The 20,389-nt window shown below is 40.7% G+C and overlaps 1 protein-coding gene across 5 annotated transcripts in view; it reads left to right on the forward strand.

Moving 5' to 3' along the window:
- Window positions 1–10,184: 10,184 nt before the first annotated feature.
- SLAMF6 (SLAM family member 6) overlaps window positions 10,185–20,389 on the forward strand; it is a 38,308-nt gene continuing 28,103 nt past the window's right edge. For 3 of the 5 annotated variants that reach the window (XR_010157479.1, XM_016930494.3, XM_063812006.1), the window contains exon 1: window positions 10,213–10,342. Coding sequence is in view for 4 of the 5 variants with exons in the window: in XM_016930494.3 (XP_016785983.1) it covers window positions 10,294–10,342 (49 nt within the window). In the remaining variant the exon portion in view is untranslated. Of the gene's footprint in view, window positions 10,343–20,389 lie in introns of all 5 variants that reach the window. The other 2 variants (XM_001171991.6, XM_009435658.4) reach the window with 2 other exon arrangements.

Consider the following 20,389-nt stretch of genomic DNA (forward strand, 5'->3'; position numbering starts at 1 on the left):
CTTAACGAGCATGCTGCCTTCAAGCATCTGTTTAACAAAGCACATCTTGCACCACCCTTAATCCATTTAACCCTGAGTTGACACAGCACATGTTTCAGAGAGCACGGGGTTGTGGGTAAGTTTATAGATTAACAGCATTCCAAGGCAGATGAATTTTTCTTAGTACAGAACAAAATGGAGTCTCCTATGTCTACTTCTTTCTACACAGACACAGTAACAATCTGATCTCTCTTTCTTTTCCCCACATTTCCCCCTTTCCTTTTCGACAAAACCGCCATCATCATCATGGGCCATTCTCGATGGTCGCTGTCTCTTCAGAGCTGTTGGGTACACCTGCAGAAAGGCTGTCACTTCACACTTGGAAGATTGCACAGCGGCCAGGCAGAGGCGCTCCTCACTTCCCAGATGGGGTGGCGGCCGGGCAGAGGCACTCCTCACATCCCAGATGGGGCGGTCGGGCAGAGGTGCTCCTCACTTCCCAGACGGGGTGGCTGGGCAGAGGCGCTCCTCACCTCCCAGATGGGGCAGCCGGGCAGAGGCGCTCCTCACTTCCCAGATGGGGCTGCCGGGCAGAGGCGCTCCTCACTTCTCAGATGGGGCAGCCGGGCAGAGGCGCTCCTCACCTCCCAGATGAGGTGGCCGGGCAGAGGTGCTCCTCAGTTCCCAGATGGGGTGGTGGCTGGGCGGAGGCACTCCTCACTTCCCAGACGGGGTGGCGGCTGGGCAGAGGCGCTCCTCACATCCCAGACGGGGCGGCCGGGCAGAGGCACTCCTCACTTCCCAGACGATGAGCGGCTGGACAGAGGCGCTCCTCACTTCCCAGACGGGGCAGCTGGGCAGAGGCACTCCTCACTTCCCAGATGGGGCAGCTGGGCAGAGGCACTCCTCACTTCCCAGACGGGGTGGCCAGGTAGAGGCGCTCCTCACTTCCCAGACAGGGCAGCCAGGCAGAGGTGCTCCTCACTTCCTAGATGGGGCGGCCAGGCAGAGATGCTCCTCACATCCCAGATGGGGTGGTGGCCGGGCAGAGGCACTCCTCACTTCCCAGATGGGGTGGCAGCCGGGCAGAGGCACTCCTCACTTCCTAGACGGGGTGGTGGCTGGGCAGAGATTCTCCTCACCTCCCAGATGGGGTGGCAGCTGGGCAGAGACGCTCCTCACCTCCCAGATGGGGTGGCATCTGGGCAGAGGCACTCCTCACTTCCCAGACGGGGCAGCCGGGCATAGGCGCTCCTCACCTCCCAGACAGGGCAGCCGGGCATAGGCGCTCCTCACCTCCCAGACAGGGCAGCCGGGCAGAGGCACTCCTCACATCCCAGATGATGGGTGGCCAGGCAGAGATGCTCGTCACTTCCTAGACAGGGTGGCGGCCGGGCAGAGGCGCTCCTCACTTCCCAGATGGGGCAGCCAGGCAGAGGGGCTCCTGACATCCCAGACAATGGGCAGCCAGGCAGAGATGCTCCTCACTTCCTAGACGGGGTGGTGGCCAGGCAGAGGCTGTAATCTTAGCACTTTGGGAGGCCAAGGCAGGCAGCTGGGAGGTGGAGGTTGTAGCGAGCCGAGATCACGCCACTGCACTCCAGCCTGGGCAACATTGAGCATTGAGTGAGCGCGACTCCATCTGCAATCCCAGCACCTCAGGAGGCTGAGGCGGGCAGATCACTCGAGGTCAGGAGCTGGAGACCAGCCCGGTCAACACGGTGAAACCCCATCTCCACCAAAAATACAAAAACCAGCCAGGCGTGGCAGCGTGTGCCTGCAATCCCAGGTGTTCAGCAGGCCGAGGCAGGAGAATCACGGGAGCCCGAGGCAGGGAGGTTGCAGTGAGCTGAGATCACGGCAGTACAGTCCAGCCTCAGCAACAGAGGGAGAGAAAAGAAAGAAAGAAGGAAAGAAAGAAGAAAGAAAGAAAGAAAGAAAGAAAGAAAGAAAGAAAGAAAGAAAGAAAGAAAGAAAGAGAAAGAAAGAAAGAAAGAAAGAAAGAAAGAAGAAAGAAAGAAAGAAAGAAAGAAAGAAAAAAAAAAGAAAAGAAAGAGAAAGAAAGAAAGAAAGAAAGAAAGAAAAAGAAAAGAAAGAGAAAGAAAGAAAGAAAGGAGGGAGGGAGGGAAGGAAGGAAGGAAAGAGGGAGGGGGAGAAGGCAAATCAAATATCTGATGAGGAATTAATATCTAGAATACATAAAGAAGTCTACAACCCCCCCCCCACAAAAAAAATCCAAGTTAAAATTGGGCAAAGGACTTAAATAGGCATTATTCCAAAGAAGATATACAAATGGCCAATAAGGCCAATAAGCACATGAAAAGATACTCAACATTATTAGTAATTAAGGAAATACAAGTCAAAACCATAATGAGATACCACTTCACATTCATTAGGATAATCATTATCAAAAAATGAAAAACAAAAAATATTGGCAAAGATATGGAAAAATTAGAACCCTTTTTCCAATTGCAGGTGAGAATGTAAAATGATGAAGCCATCATGAAAAACAGTTTGGCAGTTCCTCAACAGGTAAACAAAGAATTACCATATGATCCAACAATTTCACTCCTGGGTGAATCCAAAGAAATGGAGAGCAGGAATTCAAACAGATACCTGTACACCAATGTTCATAGCAGCATTATTCACAATAGAGAAAAGATAGAAACAACCCAAGTATCCACCAATAGATGAATAGATAAGCAAATGTGGTACATACATACAATGGAATATTATTTAGTCCTAAAAAAGGATACAATTCTGATACATGCTACAACATGGATAAACCTTGAATACATTATGCTAAGTGAAATAAGCCAGACACAAAAGGACAAATGTTGTATGATTCCACTTATATAAGGTACCTGCAAATTAATAGAAACAATGAGTAGATTATATGTTACTAGGGACTGAAGGAAAAGGGGAAGGGGAGCCATTGCTTAATGGTCACTGTTTCCATTTGGGGTAATGAAAAGGCTTTGGAAATAGTGTTGATGACTGCACAACATTGTGCATTAATGCCACTAAATTGTACACTTAAAATGGTTAAAATGATAAATTTTAGATTACATAACCACGACATATAATTTAGTTTATTTTACCACAATAAAATAATTACCTCCAAATGGAAAAATTATATAGATGGAAAGTGAAATTTCCAATTCACATTGCACAATTAAGATTTGTGCGCTTGACTTCTGGGCAAGATGACCAGGTAGGAACAGCTCCAGTCTGCAGCAACCAGTGAGATCAACTCAGAAGTGGGGTGATTTCTGCATTTCCAGTTGAGGTACCCAGCTCACCTCGGAAGCACAAGGGGTTGAGGATCTCTCCCCTAGCCAAGGGAAGCTGGGAGGGACTGTCCCATGAAGAATGGTGCACTTCAGCCCAGATACTATGCTTTTCCCATGGTCTTCACAATCTGCAGACCAGGAGATTCCCTCAGGTGCCTACACCACCAGGGCCCTGGGTTCCAAGCACAAAACTGGGTGGCCATTTGGGCAGACACCAAGCTAGCTGCAGGAGGTTTTGTTTTGTTTTGTTTCCCATACCATTTATTCCCCTGAAAAGGGGGGCTGAAGCCAGAAAGCCAAATGGTGTAGCTCAGCGGATCTTACCCCCACGGAGCCCAGCAAGCTAAGATCCACTGCCTTGAAATTCTTGCTGCCAGCACAGCAGTCTGAAGCCGACCTGGAAAGCTCGAGCTTGGTGGGGACAGGGGCATCCACCACTACTGAGGCTTGAGTAGGTGGTTTTCACCTCACAGTGTAAACAAAGCTGCCAGGAAGTTTGAACTGGGCAGACCCCAGGGCAGCTCAGCAAAGCTGCTGTAGCCAGACTGCCTCTCTAGATTCCTCCTCTTTGGGCAGGGCATCTCTAAAGGAAAGGCAGCAACCTCAGTCAGAGGTTTAGAGATCAAACTCCCATCTCTCTGGGACAGAGCACCTGGGGGAAGGGGCGGCTGTGGGCTTAGCTTCATCAGACTTAAGCATTCCTGCCTGCTGGCTCTGAAGGGAGCAGCGGTTCTCCCAGCACAGCGCACTAGCACTGCTAAGGGACAGACTGCCTCCTCAAGTGGGTTCCTGACCCCCATGCCTCCTGACTGGGAGACACCTCCCAGCAGGGGTCGACAGACACCTCATACAGGAGAGCTCCGGCTGGCATTTGGCAGGTGCCCTTCTGGGATGAAGCTTCCAGAGGAAGGAACGGGTAGCAATCTTTGCTGTTCTGCAGCCTCCGTAATGATACAGGCAAACAGGGTCTGGAATGGACCTCCAGCAAACTCCAGCAGGCCTGCAGCAGAGGGGCCTGAGTGTTCGAAGGAAAACTAACAAACAGAAAGGAATAGCATCAACATTAACCAAAAGGATGTCAACACAGAAACTCCATCTGAAGCTCACCAACATCAAAGACCAAGGGAGATAAATCCATGAAGATGGGGAAAAAACAGTGCAAAAAAGCTGAAAATTCCAAAAACCAGAATGCCTCTTCACCTCCAAAGGAACACAGCTCCTCATCAGCAAGGGCACAAAACTGGAAGGAGAATGAGTGTGATGAATTGACAGAAATAGGCTTCAGCAGTTGGGTAATAACAAACTCCTCCAAGCTAAAGGAGCATATTCTAACCCAATGCAAGGAAGCTAAGAAGCTTGAAAAAAGGTTAAAGGAATTGCTAACTAGAATAACCAGTTTAGAAAAGAGCAAAAATAACCTGATGGAGCTGAAAAACACAGCACAAGAACTTCGTGAAGCATACACAAGTATCAATAGCTGAATCCATCAAGCAGAAGAAAGGATATCAGTGATTGAAGATCAGCTTAATGAAATAAAGCGTGAAGACAAGATTAGAGAAAAAAGAATGAAAAGAAATGAACAGAGCCTCCAAGAAATATGGGACTATCTGAAAAGACCAAACCTTCATTTCTTGGTGTACCTGAAAGTGATGGGGAGAATGAAACCAAGCTGGAAAACACACTTTAGGATATTATCCAAGAGAACTTCCCCAACCTAGCAATATAGGCCAACATTCACATTCAGGAAATACAGAGAACTCCACAAAGATACTCTTCGAGAAGAGCAACACCAAGACACATAATCTTCAGATTCACCATGGTTGAAATGAAGGAAAAAATGTTAAGAGTAGCCAGAGAGAAAGGTCGGGTTACCCACAAAGGGAAGCCCATCAGACTAACAGCAGATCTCTTGGCAGAAACCCTACAAGGCAGAAGAGAGTGGAGGCCAATATTCAACATTCTTAAAGAAAAGAATTTACAACCCAGAATTTCATATCCAGCCAAACTAAGCTTCATAAGCGAAGGAGAAATAAAATTCTTTACAGATAAGCAAATGCTGAGAGATTTTGTCACCACCAGGCCTGTCTTACAAGAGTTCCTGTAGGAACCACTAAACATAGAAAGGAACAACCGGTACCACCCACTGCAAAAACATACCAAATTGTAAAGACCATCGACACTATGAAGAAACTGTATCAACTAACGGGCAAAATAACCAGCTAGCATCATAATGACAGGATCAAATTCACACATAACAATATTAACCTTAAATGTAAATGGGCTAAATGCCCCAATCAGAAGACACAGGCTAGCAAATTGGATAAAGAGTCAAGACCCATCAGTGTGCTGTATCCAGGAGACCCATCTCATGGGCAAAGACACACATAGGCTCAGAATAAAGGGCTGGAAGAATATTTACCAAGCAAATGAAAAGAAAAAAAAAGCAGGGGTTGCAATCCTAGTCTCTGATAAAACAGACTTTAAAACAACAAAGATAAAAAAGGACAAAGAAAAGCATTACATAATGGTAAAGGGATCAATGCAACAAAAAGAGCTAACTATCCTAAATAGATATGTGCCCAATACAGAAGGACCCAGATTTATAAAGCAAGTTCTTAGAGACCTACAAAGAGACTTAGACTCCCACACAATAATAATTGGAGACTTTAACACCCCACTGTCAATATTAGACAGATCAATGAGACAGAAAATTAACAAGGATATCTAGGACTTGAACTCAGCTCTGGAACAAGAGGACTAATAGACATCTACAGAACTCTCCACCCCAAATTGACGGAAGACACATTCTTCTCAGCACCACATCACATTTATTCTAAAACTGACCACATAATTAGAAGTAAAACACTCCTCAGCAAATGCAAAAGAATGGAAATCATAACAAACTGTCTCTCAGACCGCAGTACAATCAAATTAGAACTCAGGATTAAGAAACTCACTCAAAACCACACAACTACATGGAAACTGAACAACCTGCCCTGAATGACTACTGGGTAAATAAAAAAATTAAGGCAGATATAAATAAGTTCTTTGAGGCCAATGAGAACAAAGACACAATGTATCAGAATCTCTGGGACACAGCCAAAGCAGTATGTAGTGGGAAACATAGCACTAAATGCTCACAAGGGAAAGCAAGAGAAATCTAAAATTGACATCTGACATCACACTTAAAAGAACTAGAGAAGCAAGAGCAAACAAATTCAAAAGCTAACAGAAGACAAGAAATAATTAAAATCAGAGCAGAACTGAAGGAGATAGAGACACTAAATACCCTTCAAAAATCAATGAATCCAAGAGCTGTTTTTTGCAAAGATCAACAAAATAGATAGCTAGCCAGACTAATGAAGAAAAGAGAAGAATCAAATAGACACAATAAAAAATGATAAAGGGGACATTGCCACTGATCCCACAGAAATACAATCTACCGTCAGAGAATACTACAAACACTTCTACACAAATACTAGAAAATCTAGAAGAAATGGATAAATTCCTGGACACATACACCCTCCCAAGATTAAACCAGAAGGAAATCAAATCCCTAAATAGACCAATAAAAAGTTCTGAATTTGAGGCAGTAATTAATAACCTACCAACCAAAAAAAGGCCAGGACTAGATGGATTCACAGCCGAATTCTACCAGAGATACAAAGAGGAGCTGGTGCCATTCCTTCTGAAACTATTCCAAACAATAAAAAAACAGGGACTCCTCCCTAACTCATTTTATGAGGCCATCATCATCCTGATACCAAAACCTGGCAGAGACACAACAAAAAAAGAAAATTTTAGGCCAATATCCCTGATGAACATTGATGTGAAAATCCTCAGTAAAACACTGGCAAACTGAATCCAGCAGCATATCAAAAAGCTTATCCACCAGCTGGGCATGGTGGCTCATGCCTGTAATCCCAGCACTTTGGGAGGCTGAGGCGGGTGGATCATGAGGTCAGGAGACCGAGACCATCCTGGCTAACACAGTGAAACACTGTCTGTACTAAAAATACAGAAAAATTAGCTGGGCGTGGTGGCGGGCACCTGCAGTCCCAGCTACTTGGGAGGCTGAGGCAGGAGAATGGCATGAACCCAGGAGGCGGAACTTGCAGTGAGCCAAGATTGTGCCACTGCACTCCGGCCTGGGCGACAGAGCAAGACTCCATCTCAAAAAAAAAAAAAAAAAAAAAAAAAGCTTATCCACCACAATCAAGTTGGCTTCATCCCTGGTATGCAAGGCTGGTTCAACATATGCAAATCAATAAATGTAATCCATCACATAAACAGAACCAATGACAAAAACCATATGATTATCTCAATAGATGTAGAAAAGGCCTTTGATAAAATTCAACATCCCTTCATGTTAAAAACTCTTAATAAACTAGGTACTGATGGAACGTATCTCAAAATAATAAGAGCTATTTATGACAAACCCACAGCCATTATCATACTGAATGGGCAAAAGCTGGAAGCATTCCCTTTGAAAACTGGCACAAGGATGCCCTCTCTCACCACTCCTATTCAACACAGTATTGAAAGTTCTGACCAGGGCAATCAGGCAATAGAAAGAAATAAAGGGTATTCAGATAAGAAGAGAGGAAATCAAATAGTCTCTTTTTGCAGATGACATGATTGTATATTTGGAAAACCCCATTGTCTTAGCCCAAAATCTCCTTAAGCTGATAAGCAGTTTCAGCAGTCTCAGGATACAAAATCAATGTGCAAAAATCACAAGCATTCCTATACACCAAAAATAGACAAACAGAGAGCCAAATCATGAGTGAACTGCCATTCACAATTGCTACAAAGAGAATATAATACCTAGGAATACAACTTACAAGGGATGTGAAGGACCTCTTCAAGGAGAACTACAAACCACTGCTCAAGGAAATAAGAAAGTACACAAACAAATGGAAAACCATTCCATGCTCATAGATAGGAAGAATCAATATCATGAAAATGGCCATATTGCCCAAAGTAATTTATAGGTTCAATGCTATTTCCATCAAACTACTATTGACTTTCTTCACAGAATTAGAAAAAACTACTTTAAATTTCATACAGAACCAAAAACGAGCCCATATAGCCAAGACAATTGTAAGCCAAAAGAACAAAGCTGGAGGCAGCAAGCTAACTGACTTCAAACTATACTACAAGGCTGCAGTAACCAAAACAGCATGGTACTGGTACCAAAACAGATATACAGACCAATGGAGCAGAACAGAGGCCTCAGAAATAACACCACACATCTACAACCATCTGATCTTTGACAAACCTAACAAAAACAAGCAATGGGGAAAGGATTCCCTATTTAATAAATGGTGTTGGGAAAACTGGCTAGCAATTATGCAGAAAACTGAAACTAGACCCCTTCCTTATACCTTATACAAAAATTAACTCAAGATGGATTAAAGACTTAAATGTTAGACCTAAAACCACAAAAACCCCAGAAGAAAACCTAGGCAATACCATTCAGGACAAAGGCATGGGCAAAGACTTCAATACTAAAACATCAAAATCAATGGCAACAAAAGCCAAAATTGACAAATGGGACCTAATTAAACTAAAGAGCTTCTGCACAGCAAAAGAAACTATCATCAGAGTGAACAGGGAACCTACAGAATGGGAGAAAATTTTTGCAGTCTATCCATTTGACAAAAGGCTAATATCCAGAATCTACAAAGAACTCAAACAAATTTACAAGAAAAAAAAAAACCCCAACAAAAAGTGGGCAAAGGATATGAAGACACTTCTCAAAAGAAGACATTTATGCGGCCAAGAAACATATGAAAAAAGCTCATCATCATTGGTCATTAGAGAAATGCAAATCAAAACTACAATGAGATACCATCTCATGCCAGTTAGAATGGCGATCATTAAAAAATCAGGAAACAACAGATGCTGGAGAGGATGTAGAGAAATGGGAACGTTTTCACACTGTTGGTGGGAGTGTAAACTAGTTCAACCATTGTGGAAGACAGTGTGGTGATTCCTCAAGGATCTAGAACTAGAAATACCATTTGACCCAGCAATCCCATTACTGGTTATATACCCAAAGGATTATAAATCATGCTGCTATAAAGACACATGCACACGTATGTTTATTGCAGCACTGTTCACAATAGCGAAGACTTGGAACCAACCCAAATGCCCATCAATGATAAAGAAAATGTGGCATATATATACCATGGAATACCATGCAGCCATAAAAAAGGATGAGTTCATGTCCTTTGCAGGGACATGGATGAAGCTGGAAACCATCATTCTCAGCAAACTAACACAAGAACGGAAAGCCAAACAATGCATGTTCTCACTCATAGGTGGGAACTGAACAATGAGAACACATGGACACAGGTAGGGGAACATCACACACTGGGGTATGTCACGGGGTGGGGGGCAAGGGGAGGGATAGCATTAGGAGAAATATCTAATGTAGATGACAAGTTAATGGGTGCAGCACACCAACATGGCATATGTATACATATGTAACAAACCTGCACATTGTGCACATGTACCCTAGAACTTAAAGTATAATTTTAAAAAAATCAGTTTTCTTTTGGCTTTTTCTTAGCTTTATACTTAAATATTTTTTTCTGATATAATTAGAGTGGAATTGTTTTTTGAATTTTATTTTTGGATTACTCATAGCTAGTATATACAATTGCAATTGAATTTTATATTTTGATTTTGTATCTTTTCACCTTGCTGAACTCATTTATTTGTTCTAGTAGATTTTAGGAAATTCCTTACAGACTTTTACATATAAGTTTATGAAAGATGCAATAAAGGACTTTATCTTCTTTTCCAAAAAAAAAAAAAAAAGATTTGTGCACTTAGAAAAAAGTAAACAAAAAATTAACACAGTTACAAATTAGGATTTTTAGTGCAGGGGAAGAAGTTGTCACCACGCCTCTAAGAGGAAGGGGAAGTCTCAGAAGTATTTTCAGTTTATGACAGAAGGGCAAAAACATTGACTGCCTCAAGGTCTCAAGCACCAGTCTTCACCGCGGAAAGCATGTTGTGGCTGTTCCAATCGCTCCTGTTTGTCTTCTGCTTTGGCCCAGGTAAATGTCAATCCAGACCGGTGTAGTCACTGAGTGACTCCCTGGTTTTGTGCAGCTTGCTCAACCTAAATCGTCTGTATACAGTTGTCTGTCTGGCTCTCTGCCAAGGGATTGGGGCGGGAAAGGGGACGCTGGCAGTGTTACCTGATATACTACTACCTCCTCTCAACTTTGGATGCGATAAGCCTGAGATGGTTGTCGGTGAACAATTTCAATTGTGTCTGCATGTAAGAAAGTTATTTGCTGGGGCAGAGGAAATAAGCTTTGGAAGACAAGACTGTTTGTGGTTTATGACCAGCATCTTGTGTTATAAAGAGTACCAAGACCAAGAAAATGGGCCCTCATACCAATTTATCTACTATCGTACTGTGAACCTCAGGGAGGTTACTTATCCTTCCTGAACCTCGCTATCCTCATCTAAAATATTTAAAACCTATTATTCAGTTGAGCCAAATTTTCTGGGCCCAACCAAACACACTAAAAATAACCCTCTCACCTTTTGCTCATTGCAAAAAAAAAAAAGGTTTCCATCTCTCCCCTCCTTTAGTGCAAATTAGGGCTAGCTAGTCCAGCAATGCATTATATACGGCAGTGAGAAAAGAATGAACTGATCCAGCTGGCTTGTTTCCTGCTGTCCATTATATGGAGAAGATGAAGATTCATATCATATTTGGGGAACTACAAGTGGTCCACGGGAGACAAAGTGTCGCATTCAGGCAGAGATAGGCCAGGAGACCAATGGAAATCTAGTCCAGAGCTAGCCCAGGGTAGCAGATAAAAGTAGGAAGCATTCACTGAGCACTTATTGTATTTCAAGTATTGTGCCAGGTGCTGTACACATGTTATGAGTCTCATGAGAATTCTATGAATTTATACTATTATTATCTCCATTTTAAAATGAAGAACTGAGGTGAACTTAATTTAAATAATTTGCCCAAATTTCATTAGCCAGCATGCGACAAGCTCTTGTAATAGTTATGAGAAACAATAACAGTTCAACAAGTGTGGCAGCAGCATAAGAGAAAGAAGAGACTGAAGCAAGAGATCCCATCAATATGGAGTTAAGTAGATTAATTGGTAATTGGAATGAGAAAGGAATAAATATTCATTGAGCACCTACTGAATGCTTGGCACTGTTCTAGTTTGCATGAATACATCATGAACACAGCAAGCAAAAATTCCTGCCCTCTTGGAGTTAACATTTTAGCAGGAGACAAACTGTAAAAAAAGATAAACAAGTAAAATAGTGTATTGGGTAGTGATAAGGAAGAAATAAATCAAGAAGGAAAGAGAGAGATGAAATATGGTAAAGACAGCAGTGAAATTTCAGACAGGATAGCCAAAGAAAGTGACAAAATTGGAAGGTGGAGAGCAGCCACAGGAGGAAGGTGAGTTCAGTTTTGGACCTACTGATTTTAGGATGTCAGTGTGCTACACATGAGGAAGTTACGTGGAGGTTCCTGGGAACTTGGGACTAGGGGTAGAGCTGAGGCTGGAGACTTAAAAATCAATGGCATAGAGATACGTTAAGCTGAGGAGAAAACTGGAATGAGAACAGAACTTTGGGAAATATATATAAAATGCAGAAAGAGAGAGAATTCTTTCCTTCATTCAAGAGCCACTTCCTGATCTAGGAGCAGAATCTTGAGTTTTTGCTTCATTTTTACCACCCTGCAAAATTATTTCCACCTCTAGAATAAAATATTCTGAATGTCCTTGTGTTAAAACTCCTCTTCTTCTCCCTATTTCCATGAATACTTCTTATAATGACCCTATGAAATATACAGTGCTCCAATCTCCACTTCACAGATGGGCAAAGAAGGCACAGAACACTGAAGTAACTTGCTCACTGCCCCACATTTATGGGGGAAATGGGTATAGAAAGAGAAACACATTTGAATGAGTTTACAGGAGGCAGATGCAGGTGTTCTGAGACCCAGGAGGAGAGAAGTGGCTGCTAGAATTGGAAATCAGGAAGCTTGGCTCCGGAGTCTGTGCTCATAGCCACTTCACTATGCTACTTAGCTTACACACAGTCATACATTCACACAAATGTGTACATAATTAGAAAATGTGCGGCTAGAAAAAAAAAAAGCAGGGCACCTTGATAGAGAAAAACACGGGGACCTGCTTTGGACGGAGTGATGAAGAAAGGACTTTCTGGAAAAGTAACATCTCATCTGATATTTAAAGGGTGTGAAAAGTTAAACAGGAAAAGTCAAATGAAGAAGATTTTAGGGCAGAGGGAATCATGTGTGAAAAGCCGTGATGCAGGAAAGAGCCTGGAGTGATTTAGGAAGGGAAAGAAGACCACTGTTGCAAAAGTGTGGGGCAAATGAAATTAATCTTTGAAACAACCATGAAAAACAATGACTCATGCCAGCCTACATTCTTTGAAGTGGGTTGGGCACTATCCTGACTCCTTTTAGAAAATTTAGTGGAAAAGACAAACCATATTGAAAAATAATCCCATTTCCTTTAACTCAAGCGCTGGGTGGCAAAACGAACAGAACAAAACAATAATTGTAACTAAAATCAAGCATCATGACTTCCTAGAGAAAATAAATCTCGTTTGTTTCTTCATTTCGATTTTTATAGATGGAAACTTGTCAAACTTAAATGTGCATATAAATTACTTGGGGGAATCTTATTAAAATGCTGATTGGGGAATAGGGACTGAGATTCTGCATTTCTAAGAGGCTCCCAGGTGACACCAATGCTGCCTGTCCATGGACCACACTAAGCAGCAAGGTTCTAAATTCCAATGGACTTCAGTCATACTGGGATTGTAGGGAGGAAGAAATAGAAATTAACTTTGAGTGTGTTTGCAGGAAGCAGATATAGGTATTCTGAGGTCCAGGAGAGAGCAGTGGTTGGAAATGTAAGTAAAGCAAACACATGAGGGCTGATTCTGAGGTTGAGTCAAAATGTGCAATGCTCTTCTGTGAAGAGATTGTGACCCGATGGCCCCCGAGCAGTGTTATCTACTTTTTACCAACCGTCCACATCTTTCAAATGTTTATTGTGCTCAACAGGCAGAGAGCTGTTTTATATTTTTTCATTATCCTCAGACACGTGTTTTTCCACCTCTCAGAATCTGCAATCTCCAATGTGACCTCCAGGTGTTCATGCCTCTGTTTTTGGTCCCTTAACCCAGATTCAGCTTTGATTGTTTCTCTGTTCACACTCAGACATTTTTTATTAAGGTGAAATTCTTGTAACAGGATGTAATAATTTTAAAGTGACATTTTGTACATTTTGTGAAACCACCACTTCTATTATTCTAAAATATTTTCATCACCCCAAAAGGAAACCCTGTACCCACTAAGCAGTCATTTCCCATTCTCCTCTCCCCCCAGCCCCTGGCAAATACCGATCTGCTTTCTGTCTCTGTGGGTTTACCTATTCTGGATAATTTCATATAAATGAAATCACACAATATATGACCTTTCGTGTCTGACTTCTTTCACTTAGCATCATGTTTTCCAGGTTCACCTATGTTGAACCATGTATCAGTACTTCATTCCTTTTTGGCTGAATAGTATTTTGTATTCTGTATATACTACATTTTATTTATCCATTCATCTATCAGTGGACATCTGGGTTGTTTTTGCCTTTTGGCTCTTGCGAATAGTGCTACTATGTGTACAAGTATTTGACTACCTGTTTTTATCTGGGTATATACCTAGGAATGGATTTGTCAGATCATATAATTCTATGCTTAACTTTTTGGGAAATTGCCAAACTGTTTTCCACAATGGCTGTACCATTTTACATTTCCACTAGCTGTGTATGAGAGTTATAATTTCTCCACATCCTCATCAACACTTGTTTTTTTCCTTTTTAAAAAAATTATTATCACCATCCTAATAGGTGTGAAGTGGTATATTATTGTGGTTTTGATTTACATTTTCCCAATGACAAATGATTTTGAGTATCTTTTTAAGTGTTTATTGGCCATTTGTATATCCTCTTTGGAGAAATGTCTATTCAAGTCCTTTGCCCATTTTAGTTGAATTATTTGTCTTTTTGCTATTGAGTTATAAGAGTTGTTTATATATTCTTGGAACCAGACCTTTAATACATGATCTGAAAATATTTTCTCCCATTCTGTAGGTTGTCTTTTCACTTTCTTAATAATGTTCTTTGATGCACAAAAGTCTTTAATTTTGATGAAGCACAATTTACCTATTTTTATCTTTTTTCTTTTTTATCATTTTATTTTAAGTTCCAGGATACACGTGCAGGATATGCAAGTTTGTTACATAGGTAAACATGTGCCCTGGTGGTTTGCTGCACCTATCAACCTCACCTAGGTATTAAGCCCTGCATACATTAGCTATTTTTCCTGATGCTCTCTCTCCCCCCTGCCCCACCCCGACAGGCCCCAGTGTGTGTCATTCCCCTTCTTGTGTCCATGTGTTCTCATTGTTCAGCTCCCACTTAAAGAACATGCGGTGTTTGGCTTTCTGTTCCTGCATTAGTTTGCTGAGAATAATGGCTTCTGGCTTCATCCATGTCCCTACAAAGGACATGATTTCATTCCTTTTTATGGCTGCATAGTATTCCATGGTGTATACGTACCACATTTTCTTTATCCGGTCTATCATTGATGGGCATTTGGGTTGATTTCATGTCTTTGCTATTATGAATAGTGCTGCAATGAAGATACACGTGCAATGAACATGCACATACACATATCTTTATAACAATGATTTATATTCTTTTGGGTATATACCCAGTAATGGGATTGCTGGGTCAAATTGTCTTTCCGCCTCTAGGTCTTTGAGGAGTCCCTGCATTGTCTTCCAGAATAGTTGAACTAATTTACATTCCCACCAACAGTGTAAAAGAGTTTCTATTTCTCCACAGCCTTGCCAGCATCTGTTTTTTCTTGACTTTTAAATAATTGCCATTCTGACCTGTGTGAGATGGTATCCCATTGTGGTTTTGATGTGCATTTCTCTAATGACCAGTGATGTTGAGCTTTTTTTCATGTTTCTTGGCCACATAAATGTCTTCTTTTTTTTTTTAACACCTGAAGAGTAAGTTTAATGGAATTCATAGTTACAGATATTCAGAAAATATTTGTTGGGGGAACTAATTAATACATTTCTTTCTTTTAATTTTTATTTTTAGTTCTGGGTACATGTGCAGGATGTGCAGGTTTGTTACATAGGTAAACCTGTGCCCTGGTGGTTTGCTGCACCTACCAACCCATCACCTAGGTATTAAGCCCAGCATGCATTATCTATTTTTCTTAATGCTCTCCCTCCCCCAACCCCACTCCCCAAGAGGCCCCAGTGCATGTTGTTTCCCTCCCTGTGTCCATGTGTTCTCACTGTTCAGCTCCCACTTACAAGTGAGAACATGCAGTGTTTGGTTTTCTGTTCTTGTATGAGTTTGCTGAGGATAATGGCTTCCAGCTTCATCCACATCCCTGCAAAGGACATGATCTCATTCCTTCGGATGGCTGCATAGTATTCCATGGTGTATATGTTCCACATTTTCTTTATCTCGTCTGTCATTGATGGGCATTTTGGTTGATTCCAGGCCTTTGCTATTGTGAATAGTGCTGCAATGAACATATGCATGCATATATCTTTGTAACAGAGCGATTTATATTCCTTTGGGTATATACCCAGAAATGGGATTGCTGGGTCAAATGGTATTTCTGGTTCTAGATCTTTGAGGATTTGCCACACTGTCTTCCACAATGGTTGAACTAATTTACATTCCCAACAGTGTAAAAGTGTTCCTATTTCTCCAGAACCTCACGAGCATCTGTTGTTTCTTGACTTTTTCATAATCACTATTCTGTCATGAGATGGTAATTTATTGTGGTTTTCAATTGCATTTTTCTAATGATCAGTGATGTTGAGCTTTTTTTCATGTTTGTTGGCTGCATGAATGTCTTCTTTTGAGAAGTGTCTGTTAATGCCCTTTGCTCACCTTTTAATGGGGTTGTTTGATTTTTTTCTTGTAAATTTGTTTGAGTTCCTTGTAGAATCTGGATATTAGACCTTTATCAGATGAATAGATTGCAAAAATTTTCTCCCACTCTGTAGGTTGCCTCTTGGCTCTGATAATAGTTTCTTCTGCTATGCAGAAGCTCTTCAGTTTAACTAGATCCCATTTGTCAATTTTTGCTTTTGTTGCAATTGCTTTCAGTGATTTCATAATGAAATCTTTGCCCATGCCTATGTCCTGAATGGCATTGCCTAGATTGTATTCTAGGGTTTTTATAGTTTTGAGTTTTACATTTAAGTCTTTAATCTATCTTGAGTTAATTTTTGTATAACGTGTGAGGGAGGGGTCCAGTTTCAATTTTCTGCATATGGATAGCCAGTTCTCCCAGCACCAGTTATTAAATAGGGAATCCTTTCCCCATTGCTTGTTTTTGTCATGTTTTTTGAAGATCAGATAGTGGTAGATGTGCAGTCTTATTTATGGGTTCTCTATTCTGTTCCATTGGTCTATGTGTCTGTTTTTGTACCAGTACCATGTACCGTGCTGTTTTGGTTATTGCAGCCTTATAGTATTGTTTGAAGTCCAGTAGCATGATGCCTCCAGCTTTGTTCCTTTTGCTTAGGATTGTCTTGGCTATATGAGCCCTTTTTTGGTTCCATATAAATTTTAAAATAGTTTTTTCTAATTTTGTGAAAAATGTTAATGATAGTTTAATGGGAATAGTAGTGAATCTATTAATTACTTTGGGCAGTATGGTCATTTTCATGATGTTGATTCTTCCTATCCATGAGCACAGAATATTTTTCCATTTGTTTGTGTCCTCTCTGGTTTCCTTGAGCAGTGGTTTGTAGTTCTTTTTGAAGAGGTTCCTTCACTTCCTTTGTTAGCTGTATTCCTAAGTATTTTATTCTCTTTGTAACAATTGTGAATGGGAGTTCATTCATGATTTGGTTCTCTGCTTGCCTGTGTGTGGTGTATAAGAATGCTTGTAACTTCTGCATTGATTTTGTTTCCTGAGATCTTGCTGAAGTTGCATGTGAGCTTAAGAAGCTTTTGGGCTGAGATGATGGGGTTTTCTAGATATAGGATCGTGTCATCTGCAAACAAAGATAATTTGACTTCCTCTCTTCCTATGTGAATATGCTTTATTTCTTTCTCTTGCCTGATTGCCCTGGTCAGAACTTCTAATACTATGCTGAATAGGAGTGGTGAGAGAGGGCATCCTTGTCTTATGCTGGTTTTCACAAGAAATGCTTCCAGCTTTTGCCCATTCTGTATAATATTGGTTGTTGGTTTGTCATAAATGTCTCTTATTGTTTTAAGATATGTTCCATCAATACCTGGTTTATTGAGAGTGTTTAACATGAAGGGATGTTGAATTTTATAGAAGGCCTTTTCTGTGTCTATTAAGATAATCTGTGGTTTTTGTCTTTAGATCTGTTTATGAGATGAATTACATTTATTGATTTGCATATGTTGAACCAGCCTTGCATCCCAGGAATAAAGCCAACTCGATCAGGGTGGATAAGCTTTTTGATGTGCCGCTATATTTGGTTTGCCAGTATTTTATTGAGAATTTTTGCATCAATGTTCATCAGGATATTGGCCTGAAGTTTTCTTTTTTGTTGTATCTCTGCCAGGTTTTGGTATCAGGATGTTACTGGCCTCATAAAATGAATTAGGGAGGAGTCCCTCCTTTTCAATTGTTTGGAATAGTTTCAGAAGAAATGGTGCCAGGTCCTCTTTGTACCTCTGGTAGAATTCATCTGTAAACCTTCTGGTCCTGGGCTTTTTCTTTTAGACTATTTATTACTGTCTCAATTTCAGAATTTGTTATTGGTCTATTCAGGGATTCAGCTTCCTCCTGGTTCAGTCTTGGGAGGGTGTATGTGTCCAGGAATTTATCCATTTCTTCTAGATTTTCTAGGTTATGTGCATAGAGGTGTTTATAGTATTCTCTGATGATTGTTTTTATTTCTGTGGGGTCAGTAGTGATATCCTCTTTTAACATTTTTTATTGCGTCTATTTGATTCTTCTCTCTTTTGTTCTTTATTAGTCTAGCTAACTAGCAGTCTATCTATATTATTAGTTTTTCAAAAAACCAGATTCTGGACTCCTTGATTTTTTGAAGCATTCTTCTTTTATCTATCTCCTTCAGTTCTGCTCTGATCTTGGTTATTTCTTGTCTTCTGCCAGCTTTGGAGTTTGTTTGCTCTTGGTTCTCCAGTTCTTTTAGTTTTAATGTTAGCATTTCAATTTGAGATCTTTCTAGGTTTTTGATGTGGGCATTTAGTGCTCTAAATTTCCCTCTTAACAGCTGCTTTAGCTGCATCCAGAGGTTCTGATACATTGTCTCTTTGTTCTCATTGGTTTCAAAGAACTTCTTGCTTTCTGCCTTAATTTCATTATTTAACCAGGAGTCATGCAGGACCAGGTTGTTCAATTTCTACGTAGCTATGTGATTTTGAGTGAGTTTCTTTGTCTTGAGTTCTAATTTAATTATGCTGTGGTCTGAGAGACTGTTGTGATTTCAATTCTTTTGTATTTGGTGAGGAGTGTTTTACTTCCAATTATGTGATCAATTTTAGAGTAAGTTCCATGTGGCAATGCATAGAATGAATATTCTGTTGTTGTAGGGTGGAGAGTTTTGTAGAGGTCTATCAGGTCCACTTGATCTAGAGCTGAGTTCACGTCCTGAATATCTTTGTTAATTTTCTGTCTGAATGATCTGCCTAATATTGACAGTGGGATGTTAAAGTCTCCCGCTATTATTGGTGGGAGTCTATGTCTCTTTGTACGTCTCTAAGAGCTTATTTTAGGAATCTGCTTTTGTATTGGGTGCATACATATTTAGGATAGTTAGTTCTTCTTGTTGAATTGAACCCTTTACCATGCCTTTCTTTGTCTTTTTTGGTCTTTATTGCTTTAAAGTCTATTTTGTCAGAAACTAGGATTGCAATCCCTGCTTTTTTCTGGTTTCCATTTGCCTGGTAGATTTTCCTCTATCCCTTTATTTTGAACCTATGTGTGTCTTTGCATATGAGATGAGTCTCTTGAATACAGCACACCAATGGGTCTTCACAATTTACCCAGCTTGCCATTCTGTGTCTTTTAAATGGGGCACTTAGCACATTTACATTTAAAGTTAGTATTGTTATGTGTGAATTTGATCCTGTCATCATGATACTAGCTAGTTATTTTGCAGACTTATTGATGTAGTTGCTTCACAGTTTCATTGGTCTTCAGTGTGTACTTCAGTATGTTTTGTAGTGGCTGATAATGGCTTTTCCTTTCCATATTTAGTGCTTCCTTCAGGAGCTCTTGCAAGTCAAGCCTGGTGGTGGATGAATTCCCTCAGCATTTGATTGTCTGGAAAATATTTTATTTCTCCTTTGCTTATGAAGCTTCATTTGGCCAGATATGAGATTCTGGGTTGAAAATTCTTTTCTTTAAGAATGTTGAATATTGACCCCCAATCTCTTCTGTCTTGTAGAGTTTCTGCTGAGAGGCCTGATGTTATTCTGATGGGCTTCCCTTTGTAGGTGACTTGGCCTTTCTCTCTGGCTGCCCTTAACATTTTTTCCTTCATTTTGACCTTGAAGAATCTAATAATTATGTGCCTTGTGGTTGATCCTCTCATGGAGTATCTTACCGGGGTTCTTTGTATTTCTTGAGTTTGAATGTTGGCCTGTCTTGCTAGGTTGGGGAAGTCTCCTGGATGATATCGTGAAGTATGTTTTCCAACTTTGTTTCATTCACCCTGTCTCTTTCAGGTACCATAATCAGTTGTAGGTTCGGTCTCTTTACATAATCCCATAATTCTCAGAGATTTTGTTTGTTCCTTTTCATTCCTTTTTCTCTAATCTTGGCTGCCTATTTTATTTCAGCAAGATAGTCTTCAATCTCTTAAATTCTTTCCTCCACTTGGTCTATTCGGCTATTGATACTTATGATTGCATTGTGATGTTTTCATGTTGTGTTTTTCAGTTCTATCAAGTCATTTATGTTCCTCTCTAAACTGGTTATTCTGATGAATAGCTCCTGTAATGTTTTATCCTGATTCTTAGGTTCTTTGC

Source organism: Pan troglodytes, chromosome 1 (assembly GCF_028858775.2).
Source record: "Pan troglodytes isolate AG18354 chromosome 1, NHGRI_mPanTro3-v2.0_pri, whole genome shotgun sequence".
Classification (NCBI taxonomy): Eukaryota; Metazoa; Chordata; class Mammalia; order Primates; family Hominidae; genus Pan; species Pan troglodytes.